At 44.8% G+C, this 23,675-nt stretch overlaps 1 protein-coding gene across 3 annotated transcripts in view; it reads left to right on the top strand.

The window, feature by feature from the left end:
• The window catches only part of Vps8 (vacuolar protein sorting 8), a 128,054-nt gene that overhangs the window by 59,708 nt on the left and 44,671 nt on the right, over positions 1 to 23,675 (top strand). For all 3 annotated transcript variants that reach the window (XM_089578363.1, XM_089578362.1, XM_089578364.1), the window contains exons 18-25: positions 970 to 1,059; positions 3,900 to 3,994; positions 5,894 to 6,009; positions 6,071 to 6,144; positions 6,212 to 6,246; positions 6,302 to 6,368; positions 13,503 to 13,595; positions 21,111 to 21,250. In XM_089578363.1, coding sequence (XP_089434489.1) covers positions 970 to 1,059; positions 3,900 to 3,994; positions 5,894 to 6,009; positions 6,071 to 6,144; positions 6,212 to 6,246; positions 6,302 to 6,368; positions 13,503 to 13,595; positions 21,111 to 21,250 — 710 coding nt within the window. The remainder of the gene's footprint in view (positions 1 to 969; positions 1,060 to 3,899; positions 3,995 to 5,893; positions 6,010 to 6,070; positions 6,145 to 6,211; positions 6,247 to 6,301; positions 6,369 to 13,502; positions 13,596 to 21,110; positions 21,251 to 23,675) is intronic.

The following is a 23,675-nucleotide window of genomic DNA, read 5'->3' as shown; positions in this document are numbered from 1 at the left end:
CTAACCAGCTGGGCCCACTCTTTCGAGAAGTCGGAACAAGAGGGAAACAAAAAAAAATTAGCACTAATAGAGGTTGCTGTGGAAGAGAGGTGACAGAAAAAAAAAGAAGCCCAATGTTGTTTCAAGTGCGATGATGTGAGCTTGTTTCATCCCCTACTTTTCAGTTCACTTAATGCCTAATGCATTAAATGCTCTCTTTGCAAATATCTTCTCAGTGCAAGGCAGTTTTATTAATTGCTGTCATGTAACATATATTATGACGCACCTTGCATGCTCACATAGCCTTTTTGGGGTCTGTCTCATGGTCTTGTCAAGCTTCTTTCAAAGGGAGACTTCTGCAGTTTGAACTATGCACATTAATCGCCTCTTATTTCACCCTTCCATCACATCTGCAGCTGCTGTGCTCGGACAGTTGCCTTAGGGAATTGTAGGTTTCATTTAGAGCTGTCAGCAATTAGATTTTTTTCTCGAATTTTCATCTTTTACAGCAGAGCTCTGGAATGTGATATACCAGCTTGTACGCATTGTTCTGGTGTTCTTTATTTTTCTTGCTCCTTGCCTACTTTTTTCTGTGCTCATTTTGTAAAATTCACATCTGATGTACTCACTTTAATTTATAGACCCCTCACACAAGTCCTGTGCTGATTTCTGTGGTAATTCTTTTATAAAAGATGTGATATAAAATCATGGACTAACAATAAAACATTTCTGATTCTAAATAAGCTTCAGTTAAATTTGAGCAATCGCCAAATGTGAGCATTTATTCCGCTTTTTCCCCATCTGTATGTTTGAATTGTAAAACTCAGGTTCTGCTATTAACTGCAACCTCCTAACCTGTGTTGTTCTGCTATCCGGTTTTGCTTGGTTTGTCTTGATTTGGTATTTTCAGTGTCTTTTACATTGTAGAGCACTGAAATTGACAGGTATGTTAGCAGTTGCTTTATAGATGTCATTGCTGATGTGTTGCAGGTGATGACGCTGTGCTGGAAGCATGGCCTGTATGATGGCATCATCTATGTTCACAATAGGGCTATGGGTGACTACACAACCCCCATTCAGGTCAGTTTGTGTGCTCTTTGCAGCTATCATGAAACAAGGGCTACTTGCAGTAGCTTACTAGTAGCTAGGTGTGAGATGAAAGAGCAGAATAAGGCAAGCGTTTCAGTGATACTGTTCAGCAGTTTGTCAGAATCATTGCAACTGGAAGTGTTTAGGAGAACATGAAAAATATGTTTCCTGCAAGAAGCAAAATCAAAATCTTCGTTATAGGCAGGAAAAGGATGGTGGAAAGCCATAGTACATGCTCATGCTCTTAAACTTTCTACGATAAATAATAGTGTCTAAAAAAATTATGACTCTCGTGGAGATTTCCAGATATGGCTGATTCAATTCAGGTGATAGAATAACAGCTTTATTGCTGTATTTAATTTAAACTAACCAAGTCAGTATTCCCGGATGAAATTTCAACGGCTTTCTGAAAACATGATTTTTGATAAATTGCTATGGTAACGATATGCTGCTTTGTTGTTTCTTTCTTTCTTCATTATTTGTTTTGCTCTGTCCAACTTGTTATCTGCTGTGTAAATTACTGTGGCTATATTTTGGAGCACTTTATTACAGCAACAGCTGTTAATTGTTCATTCCCCGAGTTTTGCTCCGTGCAGTGGTAGTGCGTAACCAGGGGGTAGTTATTGAGGGAGAAGGAGGGCTACAATGGAAGGAGAAGGGTATAGCGAGAGCGTTGCTAGTCATAGGCGCAGAAACTCCAGCACAGGTTCGCTATAACTACGCATGTGCGCATATTCGATAATGTCGAATATTCGATGTAATAGTAAGGTATTTGATATTCGATTTCATCTGTATGTTTCGTATTCGAAAGTTTAAGTATAGTCGTCTCCAGTGAATAACGTTTTTGGAACTCTTGCTATGTGTGGTATCGGTTCAGTGTACGTTCTCTGGGGTGGCGCCACAGTGCGCGTGCATCCAAAGCCCCGAGTCCGCGCCATGCGCCTACACTCCCACGTGTATGCCAAAGCCGGTCTACGCATGCTTGCGGCAACAGATGCGAGCAGGCGCACTTGTGCCTGCCAGGTGTCTGTGCCCTTGCTACCCGCGGTGTGCATGTGCCGTAAGCTACTCTTATGGCTTTCAGTAGTGGTCAGTCGTGAACGGCACAGTTAACCGCTACTGCTCACGCAGCCGCTTCCTGTCAGAAAGTGTTATTCTAAGCAAACTTCCAAACGTTTAAGTGGTGTGGCTGTGCTTTACCCTCTGCAGTGAGCTGAAATTCAACAAGTGTGACTACGTGCTTCATGCATGGTTGCACTAGCGGCTAAGGAGATGAAAATGGCCGGTATTTGCTCCATATCTTACTCTTCGCGCCTCAAAAAGGGAAAAAAGGATATTCCGTGCGCAGACAGGCTGCTTGAGAAGCCACGCAATATATGTGACTTCGCACCTATGGGTGCGCCGAGGAGTTTCAGAACTAGAGTATATCGATAAAAGTTGATCGAGATGACTTACAAAAAGCACGTGATCACATTGAAAACAGTACAGCGGGACAGCTGCAGTGTCCGCCGCAGCTTGGATGACGCCAACTGCGGTGTGGGGCAGCAAACATTGTAGAGGGGGGAAGAAGTGCAACCGGAGGTGCTCGGTTTTCCCGTGGGTCACATCTCGGCCATCGTGAGTGTCAGTGCGCCATGCAATCTCGCTGTTTGTGCTTCTCATGGCGAGTGCATTCGTTTGCGGCATGAGTTGCGACTGCGTCGCGTTGTCTGGTATCTTGATGTGAGAGGGTGCGGACATAACGAAAGCATGACTATGACTCAGATAGTCTAATATTATCGCTTGTAGGCGGAACATGGGAAGCAGCAATTTTTGTGATTTTGAAAGCTGGTTTTTCGTAAAAAAGTTATTGCTTTGAAGTTCACGGATTTTTCGGACTGTTCTGTTATTCAGACCATTTTGCGGGTTCCACCAAGTCTGAAAAATCGGTCAGCGACTGTATATAGAAATTGGAAAAGGCAGATCACGAAGGAATCGTTCTGTGATAACTCAAGAGGCAGTGCCCTACTCTTTGAAGATAGATCAGGATGCCTTAGCACGCGAAGCTTCAAAAAGAAATTCAACCAAGATAACACATGTGCAGTATGTGATAAATCTGTAGAAACAATTTGAACGCCTTATACTGAAGTGTGGCAGTATTCATCCAGTTGTCAATGCAGGCGTAGTTGCTCGCCCTGAGGCCTTAGGGTTTAGATATAACAATGGTCATGGGAATGAATCGGTGGTAAAAGTTAGCAGAAAGCAGGTTGTGGGCAGGTTGCTCACCACTCGCTTTCTGCTAACTTCTACCGCCAATTCATTGTGCGATTAAACCGGTGTGGCTGGTGCTGTTGGTTCTGTCGCCTGCCCTTTCCTTTGTGCTGGTGCAGTTGTGGCATATGGCACTGCCTCGCTCTTGGAAGGGGGGGGGGGGGGGGGGGGGAGGAGTGTGAGGACGGCAATGGCGTGGGACGGCGTGCACAACTGGGCCACGTGCATGCAAGCCGCTGCCACCCACGGACGAGACGGAGTAAGTGATGTTTGGTAACGGGGTGCTGTGTCCGTGGTCGGATTAAAGGTTTTCCTCCGTTGTTTGGATTGGCCTTTAAGCACATTTTGCCTCTGGCAGGCAGAGTCAAACCTCGCCACGTCGTCATTGTTGATATCACTTAGAAAATGATTTCCAACTCAGGCCTGAGAGTTGGTGGGAAATTTGGGGCATGTAAGCCCCAGGAGAAGCAGAAACAGACTGCTCATATATGTTTGAGTGAAGTATAGCCAATCTAGCGGACCATATTACTGATCAGCACATGTGGAAATTAATGCCAATGACAGTGGTACCCACCTGACAGGAGCTGATGGCAATCCTGCGGCAAGCCCTGGAGTCTGGCAAGCAGCTGAGTGACAGCCATGTTCTGCTGGGAAATAAGCTGCTGGTGTATGTCAGGTATGTCCAGAGTCCTTTATTGGGGATAGTGACCACAGCATATCCAGGACAGCTTGGCAACTGATGGAAAGGAAGGTAATATCCAAAGAATGCAGGCTGAATTATAAAATGTCTGCTATTTACAATCTAGGCAAAATTAGTTTATGGGGATTTAATGTCAAAGCGGCTCGGGCTACGAGGAATGCCGTAGTGAAGGGCTCCAGAAATCTCGACCACCTTGGGTTCTTTAACGTGCACCAACATCGCACAGTACACGGGCCTCTAGTGTTTTGCCTCCATCTAAATGTGACCGCCACAGCCAGGATCTAACCCGAGTCTTTCGGGCCAGCAGCCAAGCACCATAACAACTGAGCCACCGCGGTGGCGTTCTAGGCAAAATTAGGAGGAACGGGTATGCTTGGCTAAGTCATGTGATGCATAGCACAGGAATCCGGTGGTCCCCTATTAGAGTGACATACGTTAGATTTGGCAGTAAAAAAGAAAGAAGAATATAAGCGCCGAGCCCACACTGCCAATTAAAGTGACATAGTGGTACTAAGAAGAGATACATGGTTGGGTGCATTAGTGAATCAGGTGAGTGGATATGGTCAGGAAATTTACAGGATAGATTGGGGATAGTGACCACAGCATATCCAGAACAGCTTGGCAACTGATGGAAAGGAAGGTAATATCCAGAGAATGCAGGATGAATAAAAAATGTGTGCCAACACTGAACAGAAGTAACTGGAAAACACTGGGAGATGCCTTCATTCTGCAGTGGACTTCAGTGGTGTGAATGCTGCGCCAATTGCACCAATTGCGCTAACTTGCGCCGTTTCATTGAACCTGCTACATACTGATACAAATCCTTAATTTTTGATGAAATTGTGCCAATGCTGCGCCAAAGTGCCATTCCAGCAACTGAGAACTGCGGTGAATGCGAGGTGGCACAGGTAACCGCTGGAAATGCCCAGGCATGAGTCTGGTTTCCTCTTTCAATGTATGACGAGAAAGATGAACTACAGAGTCCAAATCTGCCCCATTTCACTTGTTAGCCCTTGACCGCCTACGGTTAGTACACGGCATGCATGCAGTTTGCATATCTGCCTCTACGCTGCCAGCATTGTCCAAAACAAACAAGGTGAGTGCATATGCAAAAAAAATAAAAAGTGCTTTTCAAGAGCCTTAGTAGTGCTTGAGCAGCACCATCCCCTGTCCCATAGGGTAAATGTTTGCCCATGACTAAGGTGGCACCCATGCACTCATGCTGCAGCAACTGTAGATGGCATTTAATAGCTGCAATGTATGCATAAGATTGGTAGGGATTAACAGTGTGCTAGCAATCCCAGAAAGTTGATGTTTGAATGTTTCTTTGTGGGCTAGGACTGGCAAACTCTGTACTTTAGTGATACCATTGTGCAGCATTGTTTGGACACTATGTGATGATAAAATGCTAGTTCAGATATGTCATTATGACGAGTACTGTACGTGTGAAGGCACCACCAAAACCTGAACTACCTAGCAGGGTTATTATAATACAGGAAGTTCCCAGGACGTTGTAAACACCACCAAAGACTGGTTTGTGCTTTGGAGGGGTAGATTTCAAGGTGGCTTTGTAGGGTATCTCGGTTCTGGGGTACACTGCACCATGCATTTCAGTGGCAACTCTTCTCCTGCACACCTGGAAGTCTTGGAACACGCAGAATGCAAGATAGAATGCGTAAATGTGCGCACCATATGGAATTTTAATGATGAATTTTGTGTCCTTTTCTGCATTTTTTTTTGTTCTGCTAGTTTGGTGCACCTTGTTTACAAACAGCCAATGTTGGGTACAAATTGGGGCTCCCTGTGGGGGTTTGGTTTGCATCTCTGTTGCTGCTGCATAGTTGTGGGTGCTCCTCACTGCTGGTATGCATGCAGCTGCTGCCTGGCTGGGCGAGGCTACCCTCATGGAGAACTCAGTGCAGACCTGGCACCAGTAGTCAAGAAGGATGTGTTTCAGTGCATCACATCACTTCGAGGCACAAATACTCAGGGTAAGACAAACTTCCACATCATTTAGGGAGGCTGCCAGTTCTATGCTCTTGTTTCCTGCAGATCATGCAACATTCCCTTATCTGAGAGCATTGCTCCACTTCAGCACCCGGGAATTCCTCAACGTGCTGGCCTTGGTACGTTAAAGTACATTGCCAGTGGCATGCAAAGGCTACTAAATGCTTCTTTGGCGCATGCGTGCAGGCCTTCGAGGAGCCAGAGTTTGCCACAGAGGCAGGGTAAGAAGGCCTGTGGGCTCTGCTTGACTGCCCTACATGTGGACTTCTTGTGCAGGCTGGCACAGAAACAACGGCTGGTGGACATCCTCCTCCAGATTATGGTTCAGAGCGAGGGGTTCTCGGTGAGTAGTGAAACCATTTCACTGATGCAAGCATGAATGCTGGCAAGGAACAGTAACACGTCTTGATAGTGGTTGGTCTGTGTTGATGTCTTGAAATGGAGGTTTGGTTTATGGTTTATGGGGGTTTAATGTTTTAAAGCGACTCAGGCTATGAGGGACTACGCTCCGGATAATTTTGCCACCTTGTGTTCTTCAACATGCACTGACATCGAGCAGTACATGGGCCTCTAGCATTTCGCTTCAATCAAAATGCAATTGCTGCAGCCGGATTGAACCGGCGACTTTCGGGTCAGCAGCTGAGCACCATAACCACTAAGCCACCGCGTTGGCTATGGCTCTACGAATAGTTACCCTTTATGCTTAACAGGTTTTTCAAACTTGTTCGGAAACATTCTGGGCACCTTTAGATTTTCGTACATGACATCATGCCATTTAACTGACAAGGAGACAAGGAGGTACCACTCTTATGGCCTGTACAGTTGAACCTACATAAAGAGGATTGTGAGATAGTTTGATATACCGACAATTTGGTCTATACAAAATTACAACAGATAAGCTCACCTATAACCAAGAAGGAATATTTCATTGCACCCACACTAGTGACTCGCTTGCAGCGACAGACCGCCCGCCAGAGTGGTGGCAATACACTGCTAGGCGTTATTTGACCTAACTTGCTTTACATCGAAGACACAGCGAAGGGTGGTTTGGAACTATACATTGCCTATTATAAAATGTCTAATCCTTTAACAGCCCATCATAAATAAAAATTTTTTATTAAAACCAGGGTACAGGTGGTTTTCGTAACGCCTTTGGCAACAGCAAAATGAGCAAAGCACGTTGAGTGAAGGCCGCTGATATGCTTTTGTTAGGTTGGCTTCACCAGCGATGTGGTGTGGAAAATGGAGAGACCGAAGGCCACCTTCAAGCACACTCCACATTCACCTCATCAGGCAATTTCACAAGGCTAGCACTACCAGCAGATACTCAAGGCCGCACAGTTCAACCATTTCTGCATACAAAAAGTGACCAATGAGCGCCATTATATTTAGCACCACTTGCAGGGGTGTGGCGCATCATTCGATATACTGAACGACTGGTGAAATGGGGTTAAGTATACAGTTGAACCGAGCAAAAATCTTTACTTTATCAGGGTCTTTACTATATCATTTGTTGGTGATGGCACTGCTCTGACTATTTGCAAGTTTCATGGCTTATAAGAGGCGCCACTGGTAATTCAGCATGGCCGCCATAGAGGTGATCCAGCGGCCACGCTAGCCTTGTGCTATGCTGTGATACACTGCGTGAGGCTGCAATAATATGTTCGTGCGAGTGTGCTGCTTAGGCTCCATGCTGACAGCATGGAGCGGCAGATGCGATCGGGGGAAGAAAGGTGGCGGGGACACGCGCGCAGAGAGAAAGGACGGATGCCGATAAAATTTCCGGCTTGTATCCTATTCACTGTACTCATGTACGCCAGCGTTTCAGGATAAAGTGCACGTTCACTTGTATACCGAATTCGCACCGAATGTACACTCAGTGTATCGAATGTACTTCAAAATCGCAGTCAGTGTCCCCATTTTTCACCAGGTTTCAACACGTGCGCCATCGCATCTGGGTGCCTAGACAAGCAAAACCAAGAAAAGCGTGGTCTAGACACAAGAAAAAAGCAAAAATACAAAGTAGCAATAACGGTCTGCATTGCCCATTTCGACCCCACTGATTTTTTTTGGAGCATTATAGGTAGGCGACTGTATTTACATACTTATGCGAACAAGCACTGACAGACGTATTCTGCAGCAGTGATCGCTTGACAAGTGAGGTATACCACTGTTTACAAAGACAAGCCGTACTACTACTTCCTCGGTTCCACTAAATGCTGCGGATGTAGCTCCACTTCACCATAAAGTTCAACAGACTCCAAGTTTAGCGCGCATTCGGTGACTACTGATTTCAAGCATTGCACATGATGAACATGCAAGAAACATTCTTTTTTATTTCGTAAAAATAACTGCATGGTCAAGTAGCTGCTGAGAAATGTTACCCTCAAGGGCAGTTCACAATTTATGTCAGTCAAGATCACTGATCACCAGTGGTGTGCTAGAAGAAATAAGTGGGGCAGAAATGCGTAGTGAAAACTGTCTTGGTCACAGGTCTTTGAATGCGAACCTTGAATGTTCTGCAAATTTAAAGCAGCGCGCAAATGTGAGGACGATTAAAAGGACACAACCAACAGGACAGTTACAGCACTTGTGCTGTCGTTTGCGTGTTTCTTCGCCATCCCCGTTTCATCGCTCTTCTTTAAATTTTCATGATATGTAACTGACTTGCCCCAACCGAGATTTCAGTTAACTTGATTATTCATTCCTTCTTGAGCTTAGAATTAGACGGAATGTACGCAAATTCATCTCGCCTTTGACCGAGTTCAAGCAAGGCGGTAGGCAGAAGATGCGATTGCTTTTGTTTTCTGCCCATATTCAGGGCTTTACAGGAGCGCTTGGATGTTACATTAGCGTATTTCCGTGGCTATGTAAAAACACCACTCAAATTGCGATAACATGCTAAAAGTGCCGTGTGACAGAAATAGCAGTAGAGAAGTAGGGCGAAAGACGTCGGCCAAAGCCGGACGCCTTCTGCCGGTATCACCTCTCCGGCGGTTCTGGAGGCGGTCGCGTGGCGGCAACACCGTACGTGAAACTTGTGAATGCTCTCTGGCTGCTTACTAAGCACAAAGCGTTGGTTTGTATAACAAACACTCTGAAATACCTTACATTCTGCTCTTATCATCCCTTTATGTGGGGATTGTTGATTATCAACTATCACGTGTTTTCACGTTTTCAGCATCATTTACATCCTGTGGAAGTACCGCATTTGCACGAATACAACATGGCTGCAAAAATAAAATGACTTTGATTCCACATGAAAACCAAAGTTTTCATGATCACGGTGTCGTCTGCTGCGGCTTCAGCGTTATTTAAGAGGCAGTCGTTAAGAAAAACGCGCGACAAGAATCAAAAAGTTTTTATTGAGTAACAGAAACAAAATGTATACACAGATATTTGGACCGATAGCCAGCGAGGCTAGTCAGCGGTCCAATACAAAATAACATGTAGGCCAGCAGTCACAAACACACTGAAAAAAAGCTGATTTTATAGCCTTGCTTCGATGCCCAGAAAATGTTTCTTGCATGTCAGTTTGAAATTCCTAGCTTGCTTTATTTCAGTTGGCAATGAGTTCCAAATTTTCGCTTCTGTAAATTCTATTCGTCTTTCTCCGTATGCATTGTGGCAAATAGGAAGATTAAAATTGTCATTACTGGCTTGTCTAGTGTTGCGGACGGGAATACTGAATGTACCAAGAGGTAAGGGGTAGTTGGTATTTATAATATTATTTATCATAAGAGCTATTTTGTAGTCGCGTAAGGCAAATTCAAAGTCGGGCGCGCCAGAACCACTTGCGCAGTTCTGCTGTGCCTCTGTTTCTTGCCGCTGCTTCCCCGTGCTTCGTGCAGCCGTTCTACGAACACATGCCCTTTTCTTCCCTTTTCTACTCCTCACTGCACTTTTACTGGCTTTCCTTCCTCAGCGAGTCGCACTGCCTTCTTTCTACATTTGTAGACAGCTTTCTTTTTCTGTGCGTGCCGCATGCTTTGCCTCACAGCCTCAAGGCCTTCAAAACATTGTCTTCTCGTCGCGTCTCAAAGGGCGCATTTGGTATCAATTTGCCTCGCGATCCTAGACTTCGTGTGTGCCGCCTTGTCATCATTTCGCGGGAAGTACATCGCCATGGCCAGACGCTCTTCACTATAACCGAAAAAAAAAAATGTGCAGCTGACCAAATTTTTAGCTGCTGTGCACGACGACTGCTTTTTCTGCGCTCCTGTGCTTTACGACGAAGCAAACTTGCGGAAAGCTCAATATTAAGCATGGACTTGGTGATCCTGTTCTTAGATATTTTTTTGCTAGTTTGCTCTGTCATAAGGTGCAGCAGTGTAAAAAGAGTGGCCACCACGCACGCTAGCTAAAGATTTGGCCGGCTGTACAGTTGTCTGTGTAAGGTGAAATTGGACCGCAGCTTCACTTTACTATATCAGAGTTTTTACTATAACTGAGTTTACATAGCGGGGTTCTAGAGTACTAGGCAACTTTTCTATACTTTTACACTGGATTTTCAAGGGGACAATTGAATGTACTCACTTATTTTCATCTCATTTACCCCAAAGGCCCTTGTTAGGGCATTACATATAAAGGGGAATGACAGATATAAAAGTGGCAAGAATAACACATTACAGTGAATAAATTTTCTTGCAAATACAAATTGTTTGTAAGAAATATTGCAGTGTGCATATAAATCAGGATAGCAAATTGTTATAAGTAAAACCACCATACACGGGAAAAAACATTTAATAAGACGACAGGTACAAAAATCTTATTTCCTGAGAGCATATCAAAACGTTATGTGAAATGTAAACAAACGATAGTGTAATTAGTTTTAGTAAAAACATTCAACTGTCAAAATGTGAATACATAAACAGTGTTTTTCATTTGGGTGCTTTCTAGGGAGTTAATGAAGCTGATGTGGTCAGATATATGTGCGATGAGTTTTGGGGGATGATTCCTTTTATAAATGGCCAAGTGCAGAAAGGAAGAACGCATGAAATCGGTATTATTTGGAGGTTCAACTTAGTATAATCATGATTGATTCAGTGAAATATGTGCATAGCAGGTTTGGTGATTTCTATTGTGTACCTAGTGGGATCATGATATATAGTATCAAGAAATGCAAGGAGAGCTGTTTTCCTTCTAGATTCTAATAAAATGAAGCCAATATCTTGCTTTATTCTTGATATACTGTCATATATTGAGTATTTACCTGAAAAACATCTAGCAGCCTCCAAATGAAAGACGCATAATCTATCTTCAACTTCAAGATGGTAGCATAAGTAAGTAATTAAGTGTTCATGTTAGCATGACGAAGAGACTGACTGATAAAAACCAAAAGTCTTGTTTGTGTTAGCCAAAATAGAATCAATATGTAAATGATGACTGTGGCCGCAAGGGCATCTCGGCCATTGAGCGCCATTGTACAGGGTATTTTAGTTTGCTCAAGGTGGGGTCAAACACCCATTTCCCAAGCATTACGCCCTGAATAAGCTGAACACCAGGCCAGGGGAAGCTTGCACCCATTGTATCACCGGTGGCACCGGGGATCGAACCCCGCACCTCCCGCAAGCGAGGCAGATGCTCAACCACTGGGCCACTGCTGCGGTCAATATGTAAATGCCAGGAGAGGTTTGCAGTAGGATGAATTCCTGAATATTTTAATAGTTCTACAGGTTGAACAACCTCTCTGCTGTGTAATTATAATAACACCTCATTGGTAATGGTTGAGTGCATGAGCTTCTTCTTATTGGTGCTTATATGCATTTGCTAGTCACTGGACCAATTCGTCATCTTTTGTAGGTCGTTCTGTAATTCAGTGGAATCAGCAAGGCTAGTAACAGGACAGTATGTACAATCGAACCTGTATGTATCGAACTCACAGAAAAACATTAATATAAAGCGGTAATGAAAGAGTTACTGTAACAGTTTGGGTGGGGCCCAGCCCCTATCCCCATCGTGGATTCATGTCAGCGATTGACCGGTTGACCGCCTATCACGAGATCACCAAATGTTGCCGACTTCACCGCAGTGTTTATGCACTGGCCGACAGGTCCCGATGCCTCACTCACAAAATTTCCTGGCGCCAGCTTCAAACGAATGCCTGCCCGAATCCCGCGGTTCTCTCCCACGTCTACCTTGTTCTCTACTCTCCCAGCTGCAGATTCTGCAGTGGGCACGCTTCTCTATCCCACATACCTATGTGTGCCTGCCCTATCACACACATACCCCTAATCATTACCGAGGAGCAGTGGGAGACCGCGCTGCGCAGCTTGCAGCCGGGGCCTCGGGCTCGGCTCATCCAGCGGGCTGACTGGGTCGCCGAGGCGCATAAGCTCTTAGCCGCGCAACAGGGTTTACCTGCTTCGTTATGAGTGGCGCTATGAGCCACAGTGAAAATTAGCAGCTGAGTTTCTTTAACTCTATGCAGAGGTTCTTACTTGCGCCTCTCGCTGTGAACTTGAAAGGCTTCTACAAGTAGCGCAGTACCAGCCTTTCTCGTGTGAATTTGCAAAAAAGAAGATTTCTGCTCCTTTTCATGCTATATTCTCTAAAGGAGAGCGGCTAGAGTCCAGAGAATACATGTTCTGCCGCACGCATACTTTACCAAGCAATACGGCCCGAACATAGTTCTGCGTTACCCAAAATTTGTCTCGGCATTAAAAGGAACGTAGTTCACCGCCAGGGCCGCATCTTCTACGGCAAGTAGCTGCTGAGGACGAGGACACGGGATAGAGTTTGGCCTTCCGTCTCCAAAGCCGTGCGCATGCTGCCCATAAAGACCCCAAAGCAATACGCGGTCGCGGCGGCCGCATTTCGTTACAGGCAATATGTAGAAGACATCAGTCTGCTGTGCTATGCCAGTGCACATTAAAGGGCTCCGATGGTAAAGATTATTAGAAGCCCTGCCAATTTTCAGTTTTGAAAGGCCGCCGGCGGTCATTGGGTTAATTGGCATTGACATTGACAACGTTGTGAACTCCAGTGACTTGTAGGAAAGGAAAGGAGCATAACTGGCTCCCTGGGTCAATGGACACCTCAATCACGTTTTCAGGTATGGGGGGGTGGTGTCAACCTGCAAAAAACTGTTCTTTCGCACAATATTTTTTGCTTAGCAATTCGAAACCGCCTGCCATTTTTTTCACCTTATTGTATTTTCTAATTTATTTTTTATTTCTGGTTTATGCATGAATGCACTTAACAACTACATTTTCGCCTTTTGCGCTGCTTTTGCGCAACCTGCTTTTGCACAATATTCCATGCTTAGCAATGCTAAACCACCAGCATTTTTCTATTTGCAAATGCCTTCAAGAAAGGCCGGTGTGATACTGTGCTTCTCGTAGACATTGGTGCTTCATAGCGGGGTACAAGAACATCCACGTGGAATAAAACAAGTTTTCGTGGCATATGAACTCCCGTGAAACAGTGCCTTGAATTGTTGTGTTCATATGTTCACGTTGAATTCTTGTGGGTGAAGCCTACGCAGGTGGGAGCTCTCTTCACTTTTCTGGCGAGACAGTTGGCGCGACCAGACAACAAGCTTGTTGTGGACCGGCTTCTCTTTGAACAGGTAAGTTGCAGCAAGACAAGATCTCTGCTGGCAGCTAGCATGCATAGTCTGCTTGCAGCCCCTGCCACTTACAAATATAGCATTCAGTGTTCAGCAGCACTGAAGAACATATTCTCTGTGGTTCTAAAAAGTAATGAGATGAAAACATGCCGCCCATTTCGTGGTTCTAAAAAATGAGATGAAAACATGCCACCCATTTCGCTTCAACTGAATCTGTCTGCTTCAGAATGCATTTAAGTGTGGGTGCAGCAAACAACCCGAGTGAGGAGAGACAGAATAGAGCAGGAGACCAGGAAAAAGCAAGCATGCTCGCAACCAAGTCTGGGCAGGATACTTGAAAAAAGTGTCTCCGATACCGGTGTCCGATGCCCTCAAAAATTGTATTTCCGATACTGGGTCCATATACTGAGTTTCTGTCATAGTTGAAACTGTCACAATCTGCCACAGTGGCCATTCCTGATTGGTCAAAACGCCGGAAGCGGATGTGGTCAATCGGATGCAGCGAAAACTGTTGATTAAACGGGACGCTGACGTCACACATGACGTACGCTCCATAGCAGATGCTTAAGGACCTCGGAGGCTGCAGTGAGATAACAGCCAACATGGCAGCGCACTCTGAAGCGGAGCCTCTTGCTTCGGAGTGAATTCGTCAGTGTTGCTGCGTTTTTCGTCATGTGAACTGGCTATAAATTGTTGCTGGGCGAGTCGGTGCATAGTTTCTGAAAAAATTAGCGCAACACACAAACACAATCACTAGGAAGAAAGACAGGACAACGCGCTTGGACGCGGCAGGACAACAGGAAGCGCGTTGTCCTGTCTTTCTTTCCAATGATTGTGTTTGTGTTTTGCGCTAATTTTTTTTTGGATATAAATTGGCTATGGGGCTTTCGCTTCGTCTTATCTTGCCATATCAAATTGGATGGACGATAAATTTGGCCTGTTTTTTATTTCGTTGGATGATTTGCGAACTCCTAGCCCTAACGAGCACCGGTTTGTTTCAGAATTGTTCACTTCATCCAAAGCAGATGGTGCCACTATCACCGGAGTTGTCATCACTTCTGCGTTTGCATACGTTGAATAATGTAACCTAAAGTATAATGTCCAGCAAAGTGCTTACATTTACTGTGCACAAACTTGCATTCACTATTCTAGAACTCTCTGTTAACTTTTGAAACGTCCTGCGTCATATGCATTGTCTGGCAGTGTGACCCTGCTCATCATGGGCACGGATGGTCAGTCACCAGCAGCGCGCTACTACACTGGCGCGTTTGACATGCCAGAGGTGGTTTTTCAGCGTCCCTTACGGTGCTCAATAGCCGCGGAGCTGTGGCTCTGCATTGAGCTCACGAGTTAGCTGGCAAGTTATTTTCCAGGCGTCAATAGGCGTGCGTGCGCTTAGCACCGTGATGAACCTCTGAAAACTTCGTCTGTGAAGTCTCTCAACACATGCACGAAAAGAAACGCAGCAGGAAATTTTTTTTTAGCCCCTTTCTTTTATTCATTTACTGCAGAAAAATGAAAAACGTAAGAGCAGCATCTCACGGTTCTTGCAGTGCCTGCATAAAAGGAATGAAAAACGTAAATTACCATCTGCGCAACTCTCCGATCACAGCACCAACTTGCGATTTTGCAGATGGCAAGTCGTCACAGCGTCTTGATATTTCAGCACGGCTGCGAGCGTGCATTGTGCAGCGAGTAACTGCATGCCACAGATTTTCTTCTCTGCTTCTTTTTCCCTCAAGATAAATTTAAAACGTTGGGTTGTGCAAACAAGCTAGCTGCTTTTTATTTACTATTTTACTACAGTATTAATCAAGCTGTTAATATGATGGCTAAGTTAAAAAATTTCTCCATGTTATCTGGAATTCGTAGTGTATTTAATATAGGCACTGTATTTTAAACGGTTTAAATGAGTCCAGCCACACACATTTCTTTAATCTCCAATTTCTTAAAGCTGCACTGTTGGCGCAGCTGGTTTTTTTAAAACTTAAGCATTCGAATGAAGCCCTGGGTATTTTGGAATGATCACTTCCATAAGCAACCTAGCAAAATCTCTGCTTGAAGCTATAGTCTTCATGTCATCCAGTCTCTGAGCACTTGACTACAAACGAATAAACTTGTAACTGTTTCTGGTGCTGATTGTTACTGCAGTGTTTACCGGCTGGTCTTGTCTTTGCCCCGTGCTAAAAGGTGCATGCTCCATGCACTTGGGAAATCCAAACATTTATTTCCCCAGCACTATGTTTAACAGACTTTTGAAGTTGAACACTTTTCTTTAAAGGCTAGAAGGAAAACAACAAAGAATAAGAGAGCTTTTGATGTGGCCACGGAAAGAGTACAGAATGAGCATGCTGTTTGGCTTTAGCAGTGCACCCGTATGCCTGCTCCGCATGAGACTAAACCTTTCAAGTACAGTTTTGTCGTTCAAAAAACCCCTTGTATTAACCTGCATGACAATGTTAGGCAGAAAGTTTTCCTCTTGAACAGAAGAAAGGGTGGTAGCCTAATTGTGCCCATCTTCAGTACAGCACAGCATTACCTTGAAACAGTTGTGCGTGTTGCCTGTGGTCAGCAAGCGAGCCTGGTGCACCCATTTTCTGTACACAGTCCTCTTACTGAGCATGTCAAACCAGACCGCAGAGTCTAGTCGGCGTTGCAGATTTGACCAAGCAGGATCAAATGTTTTGTCCTCAGGTCACTCACATAGTGCAGAAACACGTGCCAGTTCTCTTCATAGCTTCGGGCAACCTTTGGCATGTGGTCATGTGTCACCTTGGGTTCAGGCTGTTCTGTGTCATATTTGTCACCCATTTCTTTCACACTTTAAACTTCGGTCCATGAAAGGAATGACGTGCAGCAGCACATGCAGAGATCTTGCTTCTTTGTTTTCTCTATCCCGTCATGCACTTTTCTGACACATGAAACTTCCCTCCTGCGGCGATGCTGTTTTCCTACTCAGCGTAGAGGATTGCTTGTCGCTTGAAAGCCGCGCTGTTTGTTGCCGAGGTTGTGGTGTCATCTTGGTGTTCTTCGGGCAGACACAGATCACACACACCACTTCTCGTGACAGCTTCCTTGGGGAAGCGAAATGCAGAAATGGCAGAAGTGCAGAAATGAAAAAGTGCGCAAAGACCTGAGCGAGCGCTCAAAGTTTGACTCACAGCAGCCTCGAAATCTGCAAAACACTTTTTTTTTTTAAGTGCCGAGTATCTTTAAATACACTATACACTAAAAATGTATCTTCGATGCTGATACTCGGATACATTAATTTTGGGCAAACAATACCGAATATTGATACACAAAGTGTATCGTAAAATGGTATCAAAGATAAGTGTATCTTTGATTTGTTGAGCTGTTTCTTGAATAGGCTGTAAGAAACAAATGAAGTGAGGACAGATGGAGAGGAGGACAGTGTGCCACATGACTTTACCTTGTATTAAACAGCCCGTAAATGTAATCCAAGTGCAATTAGCAGCTTACAGATTGCATCTTTAGATAGTCATGAAGAGAGACCAATTAAGGGAAGACACAGGTCTTGAAATGGTAAAAAATGTGAAAATTTTGATTTGTCAAAAATGGCATGTTCGTGTTCAGTCTAAGGGTTAAATGTGACCTCCAACTACTAAAGTATTGATATGTTTGACACCTTAGAAGTGCTGAAATGGCAATTTTGAAGCAAAATGCTGTAGAAATTCACACCCATCACTTCCCGCGTCTGTGTCCATGATAGCCACTATCTTGGTCTTGTTCGAAAGCTGGCACTCTTCCCTACATCCTGGTATTACCCATTATTGTGAAATCTTCTTGGAATGTCCACATTCAGCCATTTTCTGAGGCCTTTACAATGACCTCCTAATGGCTGGCGCGAACTCGACTTCATGTTTTTTGCCAACATGACTAGCCTTACGGAAGTTTTCGTTATGTTTTTATGGTTCAGTTTCAGTTAATCGTGTAGCGTGGTATGCAGAAAGAGCTAAACTGCATAAAGAGAGAGAGAGAGAGAGTAATGTCACCTAATCATCAACATAATTGAACAGTTTTATATGATGTACCTCAATAACAATATATATAACATAACTCCGCATGGCACGTCTTTGGCTACAACGTAATTTTAGTCTGAACCAAAAAATATTGATGGACAGTGTCTTAAAGACCCATGAGAAATTGCCTAAATAGGCTTCAGTTATTTTTTTTATAATATTGGAACTAATTTGGATATACTGAAAATAGTAATATTTTTGAAAGCAGGAGGGAAAAATGCATATACACACCTAATTTCGTCCCTCATAGCCTGAGTTGCTTTGGGACGTTAAACCCTCATAAACCAAACTCCTAATTTCATTGCAATATATCTAATAATAAAAATTTCATTTTAAAACCAGTGTCTCCCTAAGGCTTCCGTGGTGCATTATTTCCATTTCTTATGAGGGTTCAAAGTATGGACACTCTTTATTATTTTTGATTAAAAAAAGCTCTGGACAAGAAACTTAAAGGAACTGCTCTTAAGCACATTCTGCGTTGTTAAAAAGGCGAGCTCGTGGCCTTGAAAAATCGCAGTTTCTCATCTAGAGTGGCCGCTTTTGAACGGACCTTGTTTAGCGGGTGAATAGTTTGGTCCCCTGCTTCTGTGCTGCGGCACTTTTGCTGAGCTGTGCCACACGGTGCTTACGGCCTATAGGGCGCTGGTCCTACTTGGGAAAACACTGCAGTGTGCTTTCATAGCCACAAGGTGGGGCCACAGGAGCCCAGAGGATGTTTTTGCTTTCGACCGCCACATTGTTGCTCTGACATGATTATCTGCAAAGACTCGCCATGCAACCAATGTCACCATTATTTTTTTAAATGTGTTGTTTATTTTCACCTATTTCGCTGGGTTCAATTTTTGCAAGGCATGCATTTTAAATATAGGGATGTCTTTGTGCACATATTTGTCACCAGTATAATACAACAGGATTGAAAAACATGCTGTTTTGCTCACTGTGATTCCTTTTATGCAGTGAGAAAAAAGTGTGCCATGTAAAAAATTTCAGAATTTTTAAGATTAATACTCTTTACAACGTCTCTTCTTGATGATGTGACAGTGGTTGTGACAAATGTGAATCCCGTTCGGAACTATAAAATATAGCTGCATTGTGCATATAGTAAAGCATATCCATACCAAATTTCATTGTGATGCGACAAGCATACCGTATAAACTCATGTAAGGGCCGCCTTTTAAAAAAAAAATTCAGGTGTGAATTTGCTAACTTTCTATATTGATGCGCATCGCCATGCCGGTTAGGGTGTGTGTGCACCACGGGTGGCATGGCTGCAGACACCTGGCAGGTACAGATCTGGGCGCTGCTCTTCTGCCTGCTCGTGTCTGTTTCCGCAAGCATACGCAGGCCGGCTGTGGAGGGCTTTGGTTGCGTGCGTGCCGCATTGCGATCGCGGAGTTCCAGAAATGTTATTCGCTCGGGACAAGCACTTTGAAATTTCGAATACCGAACATTCAGTTCAAATCAGATATCGAATACTTTACTATTCAACCGAATATTCGAAATTATCGAATATTCCCACTGTCCTACTTGATGCCCATGTTTGTAGATTTCGTCATTCTCTACTTTACAAAAGTGCAATCATATTTTTTCTGGGTTATCTAGTCAAATACAGGATGCAGCCCTTACACAAGGTTATATATTAAGGGCAAGAATGTCGTGCAGGTTGCATAAATATTATAAACAAAGAAAATTATGTTCTAAGTTATTCAGAGAAACAGTGGCAGTGCACCTTTTAGGGACATGAAAATGGTAGCCTTGAATTTATTTTTCAGGCTGTGAAACTGCCAGAGGTCATGTCTGAAAGAAGAATGTTTTCTCTACGTGGTGGGAAACTCCACTTTTACCATCATGAAAGTAGCTCAGTTTTGCTCATTTTTCGATCACTTGGCATGCTTACATCGCAGTTTTTAGTAATTTTGCATCTGTATTCAACGCTGGTACTGTTGTACACGAAAATGGAAGGCTTACACATAATAAAACAAGCAAAAATCAGAAATGGGATTCTTAGACAAAAATTTGAAGGATGCCTAAGCTTTGCCTTTAAGAGAGGAACGCGACAGCGTGTTGGAGCATTTACGGAACGCCGTCGCCCGTTCGGCGGGACGCCTTGTCTGTTGGACAAATCAAAAGTTGGTTTTTTGAAAAAAAGGAGACGCATTAACAGTCTCACTTATTTTAGTGGACGCCCGAACCGCGCATGTTACAATTTTTTTTTACGTAGCTCCCGATTATAGGTCGCCGGTTCGAATCCCTGCCGCGAGCTAAGCTTTAACTTACCTAGTAAGTTTATGCTGCACAACACACTGAATCATATGACGTTATCCGAAACATCCTGCAGCAAACGGTTGGCATGATACGATTGTTTTTACGCAGCCCCCGATTATTTCCGACACGCAGTGCCAAATATTACTACTACGCCGACAGCTTTTCGACCGAATGAGCTGTATTCGTTATCGCGGAAAAAAATCTTTCATGTGCATGTGGACGGGGTGTGCTCAACAGTGTGCCACTTGTGTTCATGTGGTGCATGCAGGCTTAGGAATGGGCACTGTTGTGGTGATTTCGCTACAGTGATTGCTGTCAGAGGGTAGCGCAAAGCCTGGGAGTTTTTTTTTTTTACTCTGATAGCAGTACCAGTGACACTTGGCGAAAATGCCAGCTATGTCGGTGTGAAGCCTCCACCCTCCAGAAGCGCTACCCACCAGCCATCTCCATTCCAGCTAGGAGGTTGCCCACCTCCTCACTTTTGTGAACAAACATCGACCGATCTCTGCCCTTTACCGCAGCAGGGGAAACTAAGTCGAATTCAAAGATGCAGTGGGAAAGCCCCTCCAGAAGCACCACACTCCCTGCGCTCTCCCAGTTGTACTATCTCCATAAATTGCATTCCTCATTTTACTTGCTTAATGAAGTTTTCAACAACCACCACCACCCACCTTCACCCTTTAGAAAAATTCTGTCGTGTGTGTGGGGCCTTGGCTTAGAGTAAGAATATTGATTACAGTAGAAGCATCGAAGTAGTCATCAAAGGAAAATCCAACATCTATAGCAGCTTTGTTGCATCAGGTTTATTATCATCCTGTCAATTTTTTTTTATTTCAGTCTAGAATTTGAGAATTATAACTGGAAGCACATTATACATGCATGCTTGAAAACAGCAGTGTTGATCATTTCAGTATTATCATTTGGTGAATGCTGTACCCCTTACCTTTTGCTTTCACTTTTACATGCTGCGGTACTTGTCTTATAGTGCCATTTAGTTTAGAAATATATGTCAACTTAGCGATCATTTTAGACTTGGAATTGCTTGGGCTGCATCATGACATCATTGAACCTGCACAAGGAGGTTGTAGGCAAGAAACCCATAGATAGCAAATGGCTAATAAGTAGAGCTCATATTCTTATGTCTTTCACTGTTCCATGGCCTACAGATGAAATGGGGATTTTCTTTCCTGTACTGCCCATTGGTTTGCAGGTTCTGGAGCACCTGACGCACCCAGAAGATGAGACTCGGCGTGAGGAACGCCAGCAGGCCCTACTCGAGCTGCTGCAGGCAGGCGGCTTGGCATCCATTGATCAGGCACACCTTCTCAATCTTGCTGAGCAGGCCCACTTGTGAGCAGTTTTCATCTGTCCTTCAAGTGTGTCGGGAGGGCTGGTACTCACAACACAAGTAAAAAACCGCGAGTAAAGTTAGGATGGTTATTTTGCTTTGCACCAGGGGTGCACCATCTGAGACGGTTTGTTGACTTGGAGGCTCGTTGCACCCGAGGTGCCCTGTCGCTGACGATGTAATGATGACTTGCAATGACAGGAAGTAACAAGAAAGTTAACTGAAGTTTATATACAGGAGTGTCCAGAATGTGCTGCTTATTAAGCAGAGTGACAAATAAGATGGAACTGGCTAACAGGGAAAGCTTCCCTCCTCGGCACAGCCAAAGATGCAGAGTATCTCAACCTAGCCCAGAACTATGGATTTTGCTCCTGGGCTCAGTTTTAAACCCTTGGGAGTCTGTCTCACATTCAGGAAGCATCCAAGAGCAGCAAGCCTTAACACGATTGGTTCCTTGCTTCGTGCAACCCCTTCAACTTTAACATTATTAATAACTCTTCCCCAAAACACAAAATCCAAAAATGCAATCAAATGAACAATATGCGACGCACAGAGCGATCTCTGCAAAACTGATTGGCTCGCCGAATTGCACGTCCCGCTTTACAGCTTTGATAGTGCACACCAAACCCTCTCTCAACGTAAAAAAAAAAAAAGAAAACTAGATGGACCCCTTTTCACGGGTCAATCCAGCGCCTCCTTAGAACACATTCAGTTATGAACCCTTGCAGTTCCCACACTTGGGACAGTAAACAGGAAAGGTCACTTGTGCAATCTCCCTTTGGCGGCCGGGGGCTGTGAGGGGACACGTCTTTGTTGCACCCCGTAGCAACCTCCTCCGTCTGCCGCTATGTACTTAGGGCCGGGGACTTTTGACCGACTGCGCGGCTGGAGGAAAGGGGTCTGTCCCCATGTGTCTGCCCAAATTCTTTAGAGGGTGTTGCTCTGCCTCACCACTCATCTCCACAACCCGAACAGGCGGTCGCTAACCCTTGTCCCTGCGAGCGCGCCGCTTTCTGTTGAGGCAGCCTTGGCTGGGCTAACCTCAGCGCGTCTCGCTGGTGCCTGGAGGGGCGCGCTCTCCTCGTCGCAACTTCTTCGGTGAACGGGACGCTTGGCATGCAGAAAGGTAATGGCACTGGCCTTCTGACGAACCGTTGATTGCCAGCCACATGGTGGCGCCTGTCACCAGTCACCCTTCCTGCCTCGTGTTGGCTCATCGACCCTTACACCACGTGTATAATGAATCACTGTATTGTGCTGGCTGAATTGCATGCTAAGGAAGTGAAGCTCAAATACAGTAGAATCTCGGTGTTACGAATCTCAGGGCGTTGCGAAAAAAAAATTCATATCATCGAAACGAATAAAATTCGTATGCAGAAGCATGAAAAATGCATTCGTGCAGATCTGATTACAGCTGACGGGTTTTATTCACAGCCGTGAAGCCACAGCTTGCTCAAGGTGTGTTGCTGGGCGAGTTGGCTGAGGTAGATCTTGAGAAAAACAGCGCTTGCAGACTAAGGACCAGAACGAGGACACACAACTGCACTGCTACAACTGCGCTGCTACCAGCGCAGTTGTGTGTCCTTCTCATTCTGGTCCTTTGTCTGCAAGCGCTGTTTTTCTCAACACAGCTTGCTACTCACGGTGCGCACAGCGCATCTGGCAATCACAACTTCAGTGATGTGCAGGACACGCTGCCGCCCACAGCTCATGGTGAGTAGTGCACGGTTAGCGATCGTGATGTGGCCATACGTGGGCCGCGCATCGCTGCTCACTCCTTGCAGTGCATACCACACGGTTAGCAATCGCGACGTCGCCGACATGCGGGCCGCGCACTGCTGCTCACTGCTCGTGGTGCGTACCGCACGATTAGCGAGCGCGACGTCGGCGATGTGCGGGCCGCTCCGCGCGGTGCGTACTGCACGATTAGCGAGCGCGACATTGGTAATTTGTTGGCGGCGCACCATTGCTTACAGCTCGCGGTGCGTACCGCACAATTAGTGATCGCGACATCGGCGATGTACGGGCAGCACTTAGTGCTTGAGCGTGCGGTTGCGGCTCACGCTTTCGTATCATTCGCAGTGGCGCAGAAAAGAGTTCGGGATATCCGAAATTCCGCACATTGTGCACAGTGCGCTCAGGTCGGGGAATTTTCAGGAGTTCTTAGCGTCACGAAATTCATAACTGTGTTTGTATTACCAATACTCTACTGTAATGTGAAGTGGGAGTAGCTGGGCGAGTGACAGTAAGAGAATTGCAGGAGCATCATAAATGAGGGGCATTTCGCTCGTGCTCATATTTATACTTTTTAAATAAAGGTGTGTGAATATTCGAAATTTAGAATACGAATCGAATGTGTTTGATATTTAGTTCATATTTGTATTCTGTGTTCTTTTACCTCTTCCACGCTGCTCTCCTTCTGTCTTT

This window comes from Amblyomma mixtum, chromosome 3 (genome assembly GCF_055824585.1).
Source record: "Amblyomma mixtum isolate Tamu chromosome 3, ASM5582458v1, whole genome shotgun sequence".
Lineage (NCBI taxonomy): Eukaryota > Metazoa > Arthropoda > Arachnida > Ixodida > Ixodidae > Amblyomma > Amblyomma mixtum.
The sequence above is the reverse complement of the archived record's forward strand: the minus strand, read 5'-3'. Positions and strand labels throughout refer to the sequence as shown.